The sequence below is a fragment of the Helianthus annuus genome, chromosome 4 (genome assembly GCF_002127325.2).
Source record: "Helianthus annuus cultivar XRQ/B chromosome 4, HanXRQr2.0-SUNRISE, whole genome shotgun sequence".
Lineage (NCBI taxonomy): Eukaryota > Viridiplantae > Streptophyta > Magnoliopsida > Asterales > Asteraceae > Helianthus > Helianthus annuus.
Genome location: NC_035436.2, coordinates 200,889,201 through 200,906,930, shown reverse-complemented (window position 1 = coordinate 200,906,930; position 17,730 = coordinate 200,889,201). Strand labels below are relative to the sequence as shown.

Below are 17,730 nucleotides of genomic sequence, written 5' to 3'. Positions count from 1 at the left end.
CCAACATCATCACAGTCAGTTCTTTAGATTGATTTGATAAAAAACAAAGATTAATTCCAAAATATTGTTTATTTATTTATTTATTGGTTTGAAAAAATAGAGGGGATAAAAGAGATTTATTTATTTTGTTTTTTAATATAAAATTGGGATTAAAAGACCATGTTGCCCTCATGCGAGAGGCACATAATAAGACTTAACCAAAAAAAACTTAACTAGGTTAGGTCTAAATGATATAACGTGTTAAAAACTGATAACATAAAGGACAGAGCCTGTAACTTCTTTAGTAAAAGACACCAGTTGTAATTTGATTCAAACGTAAAGGACACCGGTTGTAATTTGATTTCCAAATGATTTTGATGATTCTCACATTTCTTTGTATAAAAATGATCCTGTTTAAACACGTCCCTAAACACCTCCCTCATAACAAATGATTTTCATGCTAATCTGGCAATGGAGATACTTGAAATGCATTCACTAACAATGTTTTCATTGCATATTAATTACTTGTTTAATCATATTGATATGTTTTATAATATTAAGATATGCTACATTATAATATAATATTAAGTAGATAATGCTATTAAATAACATTTCAAATCAAAGGGTAATAATTTAAAAGAAAAACACAAGTAATCATTGTTTACAAGATGATTATGAGTAGGTAAGGGTGACGGGGGCACTCCCCTAAAAGAGAAGTCCCCTCTCTTACGCACACCCAATTAGGTTATGCCACGTCAACTTCTCTCTTAAACTCCCCTCACACCCCAATCTGATGGCGGCATTCCCCTCTTAGGTGACTTGTTTTTTTATTTAAAAAAAAAATTTCATTGGTTGATTGAATGGGACCTTCTCTCTCCTCCCTCTTCGGTGCCGGCTCCCCGATTTGGCCTCCCGCCTTGATGGCGGCACCGCCCCTCTTCGACAAACATGGTCCCCGCATGGAGTCATCGAGGGTGCCCCTCACCCTAAGAGCAGCAATCAAATTTTAACAGGATACAATATATGGACAAAACCCCCATAATTTATCGTATGCGAATATTAAGAGGGCACGTGATTTAAGGGAATAATATGTGGATAGTGACAAAAACCCCATAATTTATCGTTTTAAGGGAAATTAAACTCAAACTCGTATATGTATATACATTTTTAACTTATTTGGTTAGAACAATATAATAAACAAAATTTATTTAGCCATTTGTTTAATGGAAATATTTACTTATATACAGCGGCGGACCCACACTATGTGGATTGGGGTTCCCGGACCCTAATGTTTTTCAAAAAGTTAGTAGAGACTGTATGTTAAATTTTTTACGGACTTGTAAGAAACATTAGATGGAACCCATTGTAACAAGGTGAAGGTTGGTGTAGTGGTAAATTTGTTCACTTGTAACTAAAAGGTCAAGGGTTTGATTCTCAATATACTTTTTTTTTACTTCACATTTAGGCTATGGGGTGTGGTATAAGCCCCAGGACACATCAATGTCACGTCAGATCCACATCAACCAGGGGGCTTTATCACGTCCTTCCTTAACTTGCAGCGTGTGAGATAACTCTCCCTATTAAACAAAATAATAAAAAATTATTGGATGAAATGCATGTGGGCCCTACCTGAACACAGTTTCTTCATCGTTACCATGGTTTCACATTTAGGCTATGGGGTGTGGTATAAGCCCCAGGACACATCAATGTCACGTCAGATCCACATCAACCAGGGGGCTTTATCACGTCCTTCCTTAACTTGCAGCGTGTGAGATAACTCTCCCTATTAAACAAAATAATAAAAAATTATTGGATGAAATGCATGTGGGCCCTACCTGAACACAGTTTCTTCATCGTTACCATGGTGGCGGACAAGCCATGGCGCTCCGGATTAAGTTGCAGGGTGTGGGTGGTAGCGCCGGGGGGGGGGGGGGTATCGGAGGTAAGGTGGCACGTTGACGCCCTCCATACCCTCCGGCCTTATTGTGTTCATCAGATCAAAACATAACTGCCTATGTTTTCTTCTTGCTAGCGTATCAGGTGGATCAAGTTTAATATTTACCAATAGAATACTATAAAAAAAATTAATAATCTGAACTAGTATGGAAAAATCAAAGGTAATACTAAAATTTATAAGTTTGTGTAAATGTATTTGGATGGGAGGGAGGGAAACACGCGTGTGTCGATTTGACAGGTGTGTCCCCCCTCGTTGGGCTAAGGGACCACGGGTTTGTGGCAGGACAGGCGATAACCAAGGCAGAGGCGGGCAAAGTAGCTAAACACGAAAAAGCTTGCATTGAGAATCAGCACGTGTTCGTCCCGTTTGCTTTCGATACCTTTGGCGCTCTCGCCCCTGACGCGGTGCGGTTCCTAAAGCGGGTTCAACAGGTGGTAAGCAGTAACACCGCACATGTTAAGGGGCAGAATTTTGTGTTTAGCAGGGTAGAGTTTGCTATTCAGAAGGGGGTAGCGGCGCAGCTTGTTGCTCGACTACCTGCCATTAGTTTGTAATCGTATTGAACTTTTTCCCTGATTATATATCTGAACTCAAAACTTAAAACTTTGATTGAATCAACTCAATTAAAACAATCCAATATCAAGTTACTTGAGTTAATTGATTCAGTTTATTTGAATTTTATATTTTTAAAACTTAATTCGAATTAACAATTTAACTGAATTTAAAAGTCGATTTAGTTCGGCTTGATTTGATTCGAGTTGATAAAAATATATAATTCAACTTAAAAAGGTCCCTATTATTAAAATTATGTTGTCGGACCAAGTTTTATATACCAAATCTATCTACTATAATAAAAGAAACCAAGTTTTGGACACGTGTCATTTATTGAAGCCATCTATTTTTATAGATAATTAATATCAATTAAAAGATAATTATACAATTAAATTTAATATAAATTTAAACAATTCATATAAGAGATCATATATATATATATATATATATATGATATGTTAAAATAGAGTAAATTACAAAAATCGTCCTTTATTTATGTCACTTATTCCAAACTGTGTCCTTTGTCTTCAGTAATTACAGAAAACGTACTCGATGTTTGCAAACCCTTGCAAGTTATGTCCTTTAGCCCTAACTCGGTTAATTTAAATGATTTATTTATTTTATTAAACTAAAATAGTTAAGGGTAGAACCTATTTCAAAAATGTTTAAAAGGTGTTTATTGGTTCTATACTTATATTTTCGTGTTCAATTCTCAACTCAAATACGGTAATAAATATGTTTACGTGACATTTATAAGAACAATCACCACAATCACCCCATCCATCGTATATCGACTATATCCATTAGTTTTTTTAAGATATAAATTTTTATTAGATTCATTCAACCCGTATAATAAACGAGGTTTTTTAAAGATATAACATTTTTACTTTTTACTATACAAAATTACATTTATGCAACTCGTGTAATACTCAGGGTTTTAAAAAATATAACCTTTTTTTTATTATGTAGTATATAAAATTAGATTTATTCAACACGTATAAATAATACATAGGATTTATAAAGATGTAACTTTTTATTGTTTGGTATATAAAATTACAAGTGTTCAACCCGTATAACACAGCCTCCCGCTTTAGTCTCCCTAACGGTCGGACTTAGTCTCGCTCCTCAGCTCGACCAGGTTCTTAAAAATGTAACTTTTATTATTAGTTAATATATAAACTTTAATTTACTCAATCCATACAATATACGCGATTCTTAAAGATATAACTTTTTTTATTATTTAATATATAAAATTACATTTATTCAACCAATGTAATAAATGAGATTTTTAAATATATATGTTTTATTAATTGGTATATAAAATTGCATTTATTCAACCTGTGTAATAAACGAGATTTTTAAAAATATACTTTTTTATTATTTGGTATATAAAATTGCATTTATTCAACCCATGTAATACACGGGGTTCTAACCTAGTAATAAAATATTATATATTTAAAAATCTCGTTTATTACACGTCGAATTCAAAGTAGGATAAGATTTAATATTAGTTTATATAAGATAAGTATAAGTATAAAACGAAGACGGGAAACTAAATAGTAGATGCCTTCATATAATATTGGTATAGTTATTTAATTTTATAAAAAAATGACATGTTACATGATTATTTATGTATGTTCCACTAACAAAAAAAGTAACTCTTGTTCCATGTATGTCTTGCCAAGAATTTATTAATATAACTAAACTAATAATAATCTTACTTATCTACAATTACATGAATTAATAAGAGTTGAAAAAGTTAAATAAATAAAAGCATTACAATAATATCATATTATTAATTTAATGGCCACTTGAACTTATTTAGACAAAGTTGTTACATCAAAGTTATCGAGTTACCTTTATTTAAAATTATAATGTTGATTATCAACAAAACTAATGACATGTAATACCATGTGAGTGAAACTATAAAACATATATCTCACTTAGCGAGACATTTACATCTACAAATATTGAAGCTATATTAATATGAATTACAATCAAAATAAAATTCTAATATAATATTTAATTTTTTTTAATTTACATTTAAAATTTATCAATAAATTATTAATGTCCTCATTGAATGACATGTGTCCCAAATTAGGTTTCTTTTATTATATAGTATAATAGATTAACTATTATACATACGATATGTCTCTTGGTCTTTTACCCCATTGAAGTGGTGCGAAATTAAGTCTCACAATGTATGCATTAGAAGGATTTTAGGATTAATTTTGTTGTTTAAAAAAGTAAAAAGGATTCTAGAAATTTAAAAATTATAAGTGAACCCACTTAGCAAATTATTAGGCAACTTAATTAGTTTTTATATTAGATCTTTAACTGTTTAACATAGAGGTGCACATAACCAAGTTTTTTGAATACCTATGTTCGGGTATATACCCAGGTATGGGTATGACTGGGTATTGGTTTTTCGGGTATTGACAATACTTGGGTCGGGTTCGGGTCCGGGTATTGGCCTGGAAAACCATACCTGGTGTACCGAGTTTGGGTTCGGGTTCGGGTTTTCTATACCCGTGTATTAAAATATCTTATTTGTGGGTATAAAAAAGCCGGTTTCCGAGTCGGGTATTAGAGAACCCTATACGGGTATGCAAAAAACACGGTGCGGGTATGTAAAAAACCTGATGTCGTGGCTTTTTTATTTAACTTTTTTTTTTGTATTTTTTTGTTTCCAACTCCATTTTTGGGTTTATAAACTTTAACACTTATAATATAAAACTTCCAATATATTAAACCTAAAAGTATTACAAGATACATATCATAAAATTGCATTCATAATCGGGTATCAAAAAACCCGGTGCAGATATTAATAAAACCCGGGTACGGGTATTAACAAAACCCGGGTATAGATAAAACCCGAGTATAAATCGTGTTGAGAAAAACCCGGGTTTGGGTTCGGGTTCTCACAACAAATGTCATACCTAGACCCTACCTACCCTACAGGTAGGTTCGGGTTCGAGTTTACAATACCTGGTTTTTATAGGTTTGTGCATCTCTAGTTTAACATAGCAAACGTTTCAGGCCCAAGATAACGGAGCTTTGTAAGTAGAGTAAGCGTTGGGTTGGGCTATAAGTAGAGCAGGTCCAAAATCAACAGATAATGAGGCATGTGAATCTGAGACTAGAGGTCTAGCAGCCCAAACCAATGCCTGGTCTACAAATCTATATCGGTTGGGTAGATTAGATATCCGGTATTTTATTGACTTAAATTTGTTAAAAGTTAATGTTGGGATGTTCATTTTCTGAAACCCATCTTATACCCACCTCAAAAAGTTACATGAATTATAACATATCCAATCACAGCTCTAACAATCTTCATTATAGTAATGTTATGTTTTAAACTTTTTTGACATGCTATTTAGTATATATTTTTTAGGATTGTATAATATGTTAATAAAGGTAAACGGGTTCGGATAACCAGTCATTCACCTAATATCATACCAATTTTAACCCAATAATCTTTGCAAAACAAATGTCATACTTTAATACTCGTCACAAATGTTGTTTGAAATTTTCCATGGAATTCGGATTATTTTGTCTCTCATCTACATCTAATGACATAAAGTTTTCTTTTTCCACCAATTAGAACCCATTTTTTAATCATCTTTATTTTTTTCTTCGTGAAATATGAATCTCTTATGTTTTTCTTATATCTTCATCTTTTTAATAATAACTTATATTTATTTTGAACGGCTTAAGTAATATCAAATCCGTCTTTGACGGGGCTTGAACTCTTGATTTCAAAGGAAGCAATACTTTAACCCCAATAGCTTTGCCAGCTAGACCCAACCCCACCTACAGAAACAATTTACATCGTCCTATAAAACAAACATAGCATAAATGAGTTAGAAAATATAATATAATATAATATAATATAATATAATATAATATAATATAATATAATATAATATAATATAATATAATATAATATAATATAATATAATATAATATAATATAATATAATATAATATAATATAATATAATATAATATAATATAATATAATATAATATAATATAATATAATATAATATAATATAATATAATATAATATAATATAATATAATATAATATAATATAATATAATATAATATAATATAATATAATATAATCTACTATTATACGATATAAAATTATATACATCTACATTGTATCATGTGTTCAATGTATGTTACATTGAACACAATGTCCATGTAAAAAAATAAATCAAAAATTATATTAATTTAATAAAATATTACCATTACAAAACATACAATTTAACAGATAACATACACCCTCTATAACTATACTCCTATATCTACATCAATGTCTACTATGAAACGCACACCTTGAACCTCACACCATTTAACACACCATGATATGGCTAGACTAGAGCATCTGATCTTTATAAATAGGTGTGTGAATGAATACTATGTGTAATGCTTCACTCATTTACGATAAATAATAAAGAAAAAGGCCGTTCACCGAACCCTTCGGTGAAAAGTTCGTTTATTTAACGAATAAACGAACGTGAATAATACTTTTCGCTCATTTAGTTAAACGAACAAACATGAACGCATATCTCGTTTGTTCATTTATGTTCGTAAACATTCGTTATTTATTTATGCCCGTCAACGTTTGTTCATTAATTTATGTTGTTTGTTTAATTGCATTCATTAATTAATATTTCCATTTAAGATTGTCAAGCTCGCTAAGTAGTTTATGAAATTAAAATATCACATTACAGTTTATTCTTATTATTATTTTTTAGGCCCAAGACATTGTTATTTATACTTTACTTTTAATTTTAATTGGTGTTAGTTGAGTTATCTCCGTTTGTTTATGTTCATGAACCGTTCGTTTATCGTTTATACTATGAACAAACAAACAAATATAAACGAAAACGAACATGTTCATTTTCTTAACGAACAAACATGAACAAGAAAACCATGTTTGTTTAATTGTTCGTGTTCAATAGTTTGTTCGGCAAAAGTTAAACGAACAAACACAAACATACCTTGTTTATGTTCGTTCGATTCGTTTACAAGCCTAGCTACAAACTTACAATATAATTAACAAATTTTTGAACAACCTCCAAAAAAAAAAAAAAAAAAAAAAAAAAAAACTAGAGAAGAAAACAAATGGTTAACACATGTTCCATGCATCCACTCCACCTGGCCATTTGGTAATGGCTTCCTCTTCCTCAACTTTTAATATAAATCCTCCTCTTTCTCTTACAAAAAAACATTAATCTTATCTCTGCTTTTACATTGTGCCCATGGTTTAATCTAGCATCATGCCATTGCAAGCCACCACTGAACAGAAACCTGTTTTCAACAACAAAATGCTGGTACTTTAACTCCCATCTCTTGTTTTGGTAAAACCCCCCTTTAAAGTTTTTTTTTTTTTTTTTTTTTTTTTTTTTTTTTTTTTTTTTTTTTTTGGCAGGTGGTTGTGCCTCCTCATGCTTTGATCAAACACTGGGTTTCTGTGCTTAGAAATGAGCAGACACCACCCCCAATCTTTAGTAAGTAATGCTGTCACATTTGTCTTGGTTAAAATATAATAATCTTTTTCGGGTTTTTTTTTTTTTTTTTTTGTTTGGATTTTGGTTCTGCATTTTTGTTTCTGGAATGTGACATGCAGTTGGATCATGGATGTTCATGATCTTAAAGCATGCAGCTTTAGTTATTATAGTCTGATGATTCTGCATATATGTTTCTAGAATGTTGCATGCAGATGGATTTGATTTGATTTGATTTTCCGAATTACAAACTAACGTTTTAAGGCTTTTGATCAGAACGAGGATATGAGTCGAATGATGTAAAACTTACCTTGAAATTGTGCTCCAAACGACGAAAACGGGGCTTCAATTCGGGTGTTTAAACTTCCAATTAACAAAAATCAAGTCGTTTGGAGCACCGTTTCGAGGTAAGTTTTACATCAATAGACTCGTATCCTCGTTCTGATCAAAAGCCCTAGAACGTCAGATTGTAATTTGGAAAAAAAAAAAACTAACGGAGTTAAGTTTTTTTAACTGAGGACCGGTGGAAGAAAAATAGTTGAAAGGTGGGACTGTCAGGGGGAATAAAAAAAGTTGGACTGCCAATTACGTCTAGTAGGGATTATTAGAGGCCAATATCCCTATTTTTAATTACAATCAAATGTAACTGTAGACAATTTAGATTTAATTCAAATAAACATGCTCTAAATCAAGATTCATCTATTGCAAGAGTGATGGTTGTTTTTATGGTGAATGCATTCTAAATCTAATATAACTCGTTCATCTTTTTCGTCGATTCGTATGTTATACCTTTCAGGGAATGCCATGGCTGAGCTGGGAAGGCTGCTTATGTATGAAGCATCCAGGGATTGGCTGGTATACACTGTTACCCGTTTAGACTAAATTCAAACCCACAAATTTCTTGTTAGATTCATATCGTTTTTGTGTTAAAGAAGGGTTTTTTTTTTTTTTTTTTTTTTTTTTTTTTTTTTTTTTTTTTTTGCAGCCAACGATTACAGGGGAGATTCAGTCCCCACTCGGGCCAGCTACAGCAGAATTCATTGATCCGCAGGAGGCTGTAGTGGTTAGTATATTAATCCTGTTTCGCTATACTATATTACAAAAAAAAAAAAAAAAAAAAAATACGCGTCTTCGTTCTATGATGTTTTGGTACTAACAAGTCATTTTTGTAGGTTGTTCCTATCCTGAGAGCCGGTCTTGCTCTTGCAGAGCATGCGTCATCCGTCTTACCAGTAACTAAGACATACCACCTAGGTACTTACTAATTATTGATTATAATTATAATGTAGATGTAATTAATTTCTATTCAAGTGTAATTTCTTGTGACAGTTTTGCATAAAGTTAACATCTACTATTTATATATTTTTTGTATTTTTGTTAAATTAAGGTGTTAGTAGAGATGAGGAGACACTTCAACCAACTGTATATCTTAACAAGTAAGGAATTCCAACCGAGTCGTTAATTATTACCTAACATATCTACATCATTTCTAGAAGCTATTTTGCGAGATGGGAATTTGCCGAACGTTTATAATATACAAAATTTGTTAATATTTTCCGATTGATTTACATAAATATATGTATGTGTTTGATCCATGCATGGCTTTTGATAGTTCTCTAATTTTCGTATGCAGGTTACCTGAAAATTTTTCTAAAGGAACTCGAGTGTTCATTGTTGATCCTATGCTAGCAACAGGCAAGATTGTTTTGCTCTATATATTATAACTAGTATGTTACCCCGCGCGTTGCCGCGACACTGAAACGTAAATTACATCGAATTTATACCGTTTAATGAACACGTATTATATTTGACCTGACTGGTTTCCGAAAAAAAAAAGTACGTCAAAACATAGACCAACTGAAAACGTACATAAAAATAAGCACGAAAACATATTATATTTTAACCGACTCATTTCCAGGAAAAAATAAAATTTACGTCAAGACATAGACAACCAAAAACGTAGATAATATCATAATAATAAGCATAAGAACATATAATATTTGACACAACTAATTTCAGGGAAAAATTTATGTCGAAGCGTAAATAAACTTGAATATATATACCGACACATACATGAAAAACACGTAAAACTCTATTACAAAGTTTAGAAAGTTAAGAGGTTGTAAATGTAGTGCTAAAAGTTGAGGGTAAAAGACTAAAAGTATAATACAAAAATACAAAAAAACAAAAAACAAAAAACAAAAAAAAGTCAAAGTACTATTCACATAAGAGTTGATAATTGTAAATAAACTTTATTTTTACCACCATTTTGATACATTTTTTGTATATAAATTATCGTTAGGTGGCACTTTAATCACAGCCATTGATCTGATCAAGGAACGCGGAGTTGACAACGAGCATATCAAAGTGGTACGTAGGAAAACCGTTGGTATTCTGTTATAAATAGTTGCAACATCTTAACATAAATTTCGGATGTTACTAATAGGTATGTGCTGTGACTTGCCCTCCGCCACTCAAAAAGCTGAGCGAGAAGTATCCCGGGTACAGTATTACTAAAACAAAAACCATCGACACTTGATGACAGATATTATTTTTCGAGATTGACATTTTTTTTTAAATTTACTCAGGCTTCGTGTGTATGCTGGAAGCATTGATCCAACTCTTACTGACAAGGGGTAAGTAATTTATACAAAACCGACAAGATTATTAATAATGTGTTAACGAGTTGTCTAAAGCTTGTGTTTGATCAATGGTGATTTCAGGATGATTATCCCGGGGCTCGGAGATGCAGGAGACCGAAGCTTTGGTACATAAAACCCAACCAGAGGAGATGTTTAGCAGGACGTGTTTAGCTGAATAAGTCGATGCTTGTTGAGTCTTTTATGTTATCGTATGTCTGGTTAACTGGTCGAATACTATTTTCTGTTATCTAGTTCTGAATTTTCGATTTGAATTTAAGTTTTCGTATTGGTCAAGCAAATGAATTTGATGAAGTTGTGAATGAAAGTTGCTGACATGGTGTGTGTGTGTGTGTGTATTGGGTAAATATAAATATAAATATGAAACAACTAAAAGGAAAATATGTCAAGGGGGACATGGTTAATGAGTTAAAAACATTGTTTTATCTTCTTAAACGTTATGGATATCATACATGATTATCCAAATATAAACATGTCAATGTATTAGATAGCATAAGAAGAGTATAATGAATAATCGAGTAAACTGCAGTTTTACACCATGTGGTTAAAAGTCGGGATCAACTTTACATCCCGTTGTTTCCTCATTGCATCAACGTTGGACCCTTTTGTCTAATGACATCATCTTCCTGTTAGTTTGAATATGAAATGGCATTTGTACCCTTTTCTGTTTACACCCGTTGGTTTCTAATAGTGTCGTCTTCTTCCCCAAGAACACCCTAAGTCCTTCAATTCTTAGCCCAATAAAAAAAATTTAGGTGCTTTTCGATTAGTTTTTCGATGAGATTCCTTACGGATTGGGGTAATTTAAGGTTTAATTTTCGGATTTTTGTGGGATTTGAAAGTTTCCAAGTTAAATCTTCAAGCTCTTCATTTGTTTGTTCTTTATCATCAACAAAGGTATGTTTTTACTCACTTATTCAAGCTCCTGTGATCCGGTGGTTATGTTACTATATTTAACGGTATTCGCAGTGGGATGGTTTGGTGGTGATGGTAGCAGTAGGTGGTTGGATGTCAAGAGGTTAGATGTTGTGAATGTGGTTTAGGTGGTTACCAGAGAAGACTAGTTGCAAGTTTTGCTGCAGTGGTCAGAATATCGCCAGAAGTGTTGAGAGGGTGTAAAATGAGAGGGATAAGAAAAAGTTGGGTGGGTAATTGACCGGTTCAAGTAAAAATGAGGTAAAATGTCCCTTTTGTCCTTTGACCGTTAGTGGTTAATGGAGGACTTCGACAGCATTAAGATGCAAGGTCCAACATTGATGCAATCAGAAAACGACGGGGTGTAAAGTTCGCCCCGCCTATTAACCACATATTGTAAAACTGCAATTTACACTAAATAATAATTAGAGTTAAATGTCATTTTAGTCCCTGTGGTTTGGGTCATTTTGCTAGTTTAGTCCAAATGTTTCATTTTTCGTTTGTGGGTCCAAAAAGGTTTCGCCGTTGCCATTTTGGTCAACTGGGTTAACTTCATCCATTTTTTCTGTTAACGAGAAGGGCAATTCGGTCATTTTATATGGCCGAATCATTCTTCTAATTAACAAAATTACATACAAAATGACCGAATTGCCCTTCTCATTAACAGAAAAAATGGATGAAGTTAACCTAGTAAAGTGACTACGGTAAAACCTTTTTGGACCCACGGGCGAAAAATAAAACCTTTAGACTAAACTAACATAATGGTCCAAACCACAGGGACTAAAATGGCATTTAACTCTAATTATTAAAATGCGTTAAAAGTTACTAAAATTTTAAAATTACTTGTATTGAGTATATATTCCAATTCAGTTCATGTAATAAGGTAAACTTAAACCATCTAAAACCATTAAAGGCAATCCTGAACACCCTTGCAATTCTTGACTGATCAAAATAGTCATTTTGCTCTAAGTTTTACACTTAAGACATCAAAAGTACCCTTCAAGCATCATATCAACATCCACTAAAGGCGAACCGACAATTTTGAAAAACAAAGGGGAAATAATTTTAGAAGTCACTATATAAACAAACTTTCATATAAAACAATGTTGGAAGATAAAAGCTTCAGGCAATTTATAACCAGTTATACCCACAGCAGGTGTGCTTTTTTGAGCAGAGGATTATTTCGCGACAGTAAGTCCAGCCTCAAAAGTGCCACCGGATGTACCTACATAACTAACTAAAGGTTAATCAACAAACATACTAGTTTAAAGAGAGTTTAGGAATCATTCAAGGGGTTCAAAGAACAGTGAGAGATCGAAAGTTAGTATTTTACTTCAACCCGCCCCGCCCGAATTACCCATTTTGACTTGTTAGCCAACTCGTCCATTTTGTCACCGCTACTAGAACATAGTTGCGAGTTTTGGCAACTATTTTACAATCTTTAAAGAAGGGGTAGAACAGGGTCAAGACCAAAAACATGAACAATAACGAAAAACAAAGACCAAAAAAGCAACATGCATCATAACTAGGGGTGCAAACGAGCCGAGCAGCTCACGAGCTACTCGAGATCGGCTCGAGAAAAAGCTCGAAACGAGCCGAGCCTTATCGAGCCCGAGCCGAGCTTGAGCCTCAAATCAAAGCTCGTTTGTTTATCGAGCCCGAGCTCGAGCCTCACATGTGAAGCTCGTTAGGCTCGTCGAGCCTTATCGAGCCTTAGTGTAAACGGGCCGACTCGAGCCAAGCTTATTTAAACTTGTTTACAAGCCGATCTCGAACCTAAAAATAAGCTAATTTAGTAAACGAGCCCGAGCTTTACTTATCGAGCTCGCAAGCCTAAAAAGTCTATTATTTATATTATTTTTATTTAATATACTAATTAATAGATAATAAACGAGCCGAGCCCGAGCCGAGCTTGATAAAATACAAACGAGCCGAGCTCGAGCCCGAGCTCTCATAAGTTAATCGAGCTCGAAGGATGGTGTGTACCCACAGGAAGAGTGACTATATATCACTGTAATATTCTATTGCAGTAAAGTCAAAGCTAAAAAAAAATGAGTACCCACAGGAAGAGTGACTATATATCACTGTAATTCCGCCAAACTGCACGAAATTCCTCACGGAACGTATTCAGCCGAGCTTTCAGGTTAGGCGTCCGAAAGCTTGCATGCATGATAGTAGCTGAGAACAGATAAAAATTAGTAACTAACCACTATTATCTATTACTTTTAAAATAAAGTTCATGTTATTCATGGAATAAGAAGGTTGAAATATACCTAGAAGGCCAATGGCCAAAGCCCACAACAAAGTCAAGAGACCGCAAGAAACAAACCACAAGATGAAACTCACTGAGAAAGAACAAAAGGGTAATTACTAAGTCAGCAGTTAAAAAAACAGCACGTTTTTACCTTAAAAAAAGTAACTAACTAATTACAAACGCGAGAAGGCTGTTCCATACCAGCAGAAAACATCAGAACGAATTGCCAACGAGGCCGTCCACATATATAAATAGCTCTTTTCGAAGAAGGGCGCCCGCGAAGAACAGGCCTGCAAATTGCAGATTGCCATGTAAGAAACATTACCCTTTTCAATAAATTAAAAAAAAAAAAAAAAAAAAAGCAAAAAGCTCACATTAGTGGAGGTCTCATTTTCGCAGCTAAATGTGGAGAAAACCGCCTCACGGTTCTTGTTACTTTTTCACTAAATGTGCCTGCAAAGCTGTAAAAGCAGATGGTGTTAAAAAAAAGGTATAAAGATGATTATAGGCATGTTCAACAACTACAACTTCAAATTGCTTCCTATAGAGTTTGCCGCTCGTTTTCTCTTCCAAGAAAACCTTTTGAAGAGCCAATCAGGATATCAAATCAAATTAGCTCGTTGGCATGATTTTATGGGATATTTCAGAACTGTTTATAATCCATTAAAGATTAAAAGAATTTATGTTGTCTTTTAACTTAATAATATACAACACACACACGTGATTAAATAAGACAAGAAAAGAAAAGAAAAGAAAAGAAAAGAAGATCAATTCAATAGTTAATCTTCCTAAATACAAACTGTAATAAAATCTAAAAACATACTTTTAACATAAGAAAAGATGACATTAAAGGAAAAAAGGTCCACAGAAGCATGTTACTAGACTGGATAAGCCTTGTATTAAAGTTAAAACTTATACCACAAACTTCCTAAAGGAAGGATAAGCCTTGTATTAAAGTTAAATAATTGTATGTAGCATTTTGAGGGACCAATAACTTGAATCAAAATTATTATTTCAATATAGTTGGCTCTCGTTTGTTCCTTAATTCATAAGAATCAATCACAACTGTGGAAACATTCCAAAGACCTAAGAGAAACTGAAATTAAAGTCGGATGAATGAATATATTCTTTGAACATAGCCAAAGCTGGACTCACTTTTAAGCAGCCCTAATTAGCTAATTAGAAGAAATCCAAGATAGAGAAGAAAGGGTCTAGCCTATGCAGTTAATGCGGTAAAATATCGGATATCGGTCAAGGACCGATATTTGAGATATAGGTTATCTCGGTGAGATACCGGTGGGATATCGGTAATTTTAATATAATGCAGAATTTATATGTATAGCAGTTTAGCACTGATAATTCAGTGATATGTCGGTGATATATCGGTTTTATCGGTCAAATATCGGTTATATCGGTCAATATCGCCGATATTATCGGTACCGATATTTTGACCGATATTTGAGACCGATATGTTACTAGGGGACCGATATAACCGATATATCACCGAGATTAACTGCATAGGGTCTAGTCCATCTAGAAACTTCATCTCAAGTTAAACCCACCCCTAACAAGTGCAGACAGCCAGACAGACATATAATACAACTGTACTATTACTATACTACTATGCAGTTTGCACACATGGATTATAACTTATAAGCTAAGTAGTTAATGCGGCAAAATATCGCATATCAGTCAAGGACCGATATTCAAGATATCAGTTATCGCGGTGAGAATGTGAGATATCGGTAATTTTAATATCATGCTAAACTTATATATATAGCAATTCAACACTAACAACTCAGTATACTCTCCTACCATTAACAAATTAACCTTTTGCAACTTGCAAAACACTAACAATTGTAGCAAGTAGGAACTGACTACGACTTAAAACACTAACATTTAACAGTAATAACTAACGATTAAAACTTAAAGCATTAATAGCAGCAATAAGAAGAAAGACAAATAGTAGAACTAAGAAGAAAGGTAATGATATCGGGAAGATCGGTCAAATATCGGTCTAATATCGCCGATATTATCTGTACCAATATTCTGACTTAAATTTTGCACTGATATCTCGGCAGGGGACCGATAACCGATATACCACCGATATATCGGGATATTAACCACATAGCTTATAAGCTGCCGCATTCAAATGCTAAGTAAAACCACACCAAGTTCTCTTAAAAAATTATTTACTTACAATTTCATAAAGATGCTTGCTTGCATGTCAATTATTATTATTATTGATATCATAAATACCAACAACATACATAATATTACCTATCATTCAAAAAAGCTATGGTTAAGGCGGTCGACATAGCTGCAACAATGGCAAGTGGTCTTCTAAGAAACCCCAATCCTACACACAAAAAAAAAAAAAAAATCATCATCAAACCATTAAAAGAAACAACTTGAGAAAACACTTAAATAGTTAAATCCTTGTTGTTATCTTACCAAGAATAAACATGACCATAAGGAAATAATTAGTCCGGTAGCTGCAAAAAAAACAGCATAAAACCTCAGTAAATCGATCTAAATTACATATGTGCCCTAACTAACAGTCAGAAGAGCTAATAATAATAATAATTAGGGTTGGGAAGAAAGAAGAACATACTAGTAGAGATTACACTTGAGGCGGCTGTTCCATTTGGTGGAAGAACGAGGGAGGGTGAATTTGGAGAAGAATTCGTTGAGAGGACGAGGAGGAGATGACCACTCAACTTCCTTCAGTGCTTCGATCAGATCTTCGGTTGAAACTGTTCCCCAATCCATTTTGTTGGTGTTCGATCGGTGAGATTGAGATAGGAAAACTGAAATCTGGTATCGGAGGACGCACAGATGGACCGATGAGAATATGGAAATGCCGATTGCAAACGGTGCCGTGTGCCCAAAGGGTATTTGGAGGTAGTACTCTTTTTGCTTAGGAGGTTGGAAACTTGGAATTGGGGAAAATTAAAAAATATATATAGTATAAAATAGGGGGGGGGGGGTGTTGTATTACGCTGCTAGACGGTGTGGTTTAACATAGCGTCTTGTCACGCCAGTATCATGTAGATAATGAGCTTTATCTTAACCCGCTCTAAAACGTCTGATGCGATCTAACTAAAAAAACTAGTAAGAAATGTGATTGGTTGCTTTTCGATGGTCCTCACCTTTACACAATGATTAACGCCTTTTTAAGGGTGGAGGGTATGGTTAATCACTCTAGGGTGATTGAGTGATTCTCTACCCAATAATATTGTGTCATGTCAATTCCCCCATTTTGCACTCAATCAGGGGGTATGATTAATCACTCTAGGGTGTTTGAGTTATATATTTTTTGATTGGTTCTTCTCTCCTCTCTCCTCCATCACTCTTCTCCACATCAGTGACCATACCCCGATTTCTCACCCCCTCTCCTACTCAAACACCCTAACTCAATCATGATAGTGTGGTCACCAATCGGTGACACCCACTCCTCGCACATGACGCCTATATGGAGGGTCATGGTGGTCATACGGGTCATGACCCCTTTAACCTAAGGGATTGGCGGGGCTCAACATGGCAGCCATCTTTGTCTACCCCGACAGTGTGTCGGGCACTAACAATCCAGTTGGGCAGGGGCTATAGGGTTTACCATCAAGCCTTATAAAAATGAATATTGGATTTTCATAATCCCAACTATTCGTCGTTGACCGCCAACAGTCATAACTTCAAAAATAACCACTGGCAGTCGCAACTATTGACATATTGGCCACTAATGGACCATGACTAACAGAACCCTAACGCCGTTAGTCTTCGGTCGCCAGAAAACGTTTTTGTCCATAAAAAGGTTTCTAAAGGTCCGATCTAAGCTTACAAAGATGTTTGGAACGAAAATGTTGAGTTTTTTGGCCAAAAAGTTGAGTATTCCAGC

At 33.8% G+C, this 17,730-nt stretch overlaps 2 protein-coding genes across 7 annotated transcripts; one reads left to right on the top strand and one right to left on the bottom strand.

The window, feature by feature from the left end:
* The first annotated feature begins 7,705 nt into the window (after nt 1–7,705).
* LOC110937918 (uracil phosphoribosyltransferase) lies at nt 7,706–10,944 on the top strand. Its single transcript, XM_022180384.2, has 11 exons — nt 7,706–7,832; nt 7,931–8,009; nt 8,803–8,861; nt 8,992–9,069; nt 9,179–9,260; nt 9,394–9,442; nt 9,640–9,701; nt 10,309–10,376; nt 10,453–10,508; nt 10,595–10,642; nt 10,730–10,944. Exons 1-11 carry the CDS (start codon nt 7,779–7,781, stop codon nt 10,779–10,781), a joined length of 687 nt encoding a protein of 228 aa, XP_022036076.1. The 5' UTR covers nt 7,706–7,778; the 3' UTR covers nt 10,782–10,944.
* A 1,544-nt stretch (nt 10,945–12,488) lies between these two features.
* Nucleotides 12,489–16,883, bottom strand: LOC110937916 (PRA1 family protein A1). Of its 6 annotated transcripts, none has more exons than XM_022180379.2 (8): nt 16,450–16,883; nt 16,290–16,330; nt 16,116–16,194; nt 14,210–14,296; nt 14,037–14,125; nt 13,855–13,926; nt 13,645–13,759; nt 12,489–12,806 (listed from the first exon to the last, which is right to left on the bottom strand). In XM_022180379.2, exons 1-7 carry the CDS (start codon nt 16,605–16,607, stop codon nt 13,656–13,658), a joined length of 630 nt encoding a protein of 209 aa, XP_022036071.1. In that variant the 5' UTR covers nt 16,608–16,883; the 3' UTR covers nt 12,489–12,806; nt 13,645–13,655. The 6 variants fall into 6 exon arrangements, with proteins under 6 accessions (XP_022036071.1, XP_022036070.1, XP_022036075.1 ...); XM_022180378.2 differs by having other exon boundaries at nt 13,641–13,759; nt 16,450–16,881; XM_022180383.2 differs by having other exon boundaries at nt 12,489–12,818; nt 13,641–13,759; nt 16,450–16,878.
* Nucleotides 16,884–17,730: the final 847 nt, after the last annotated feature.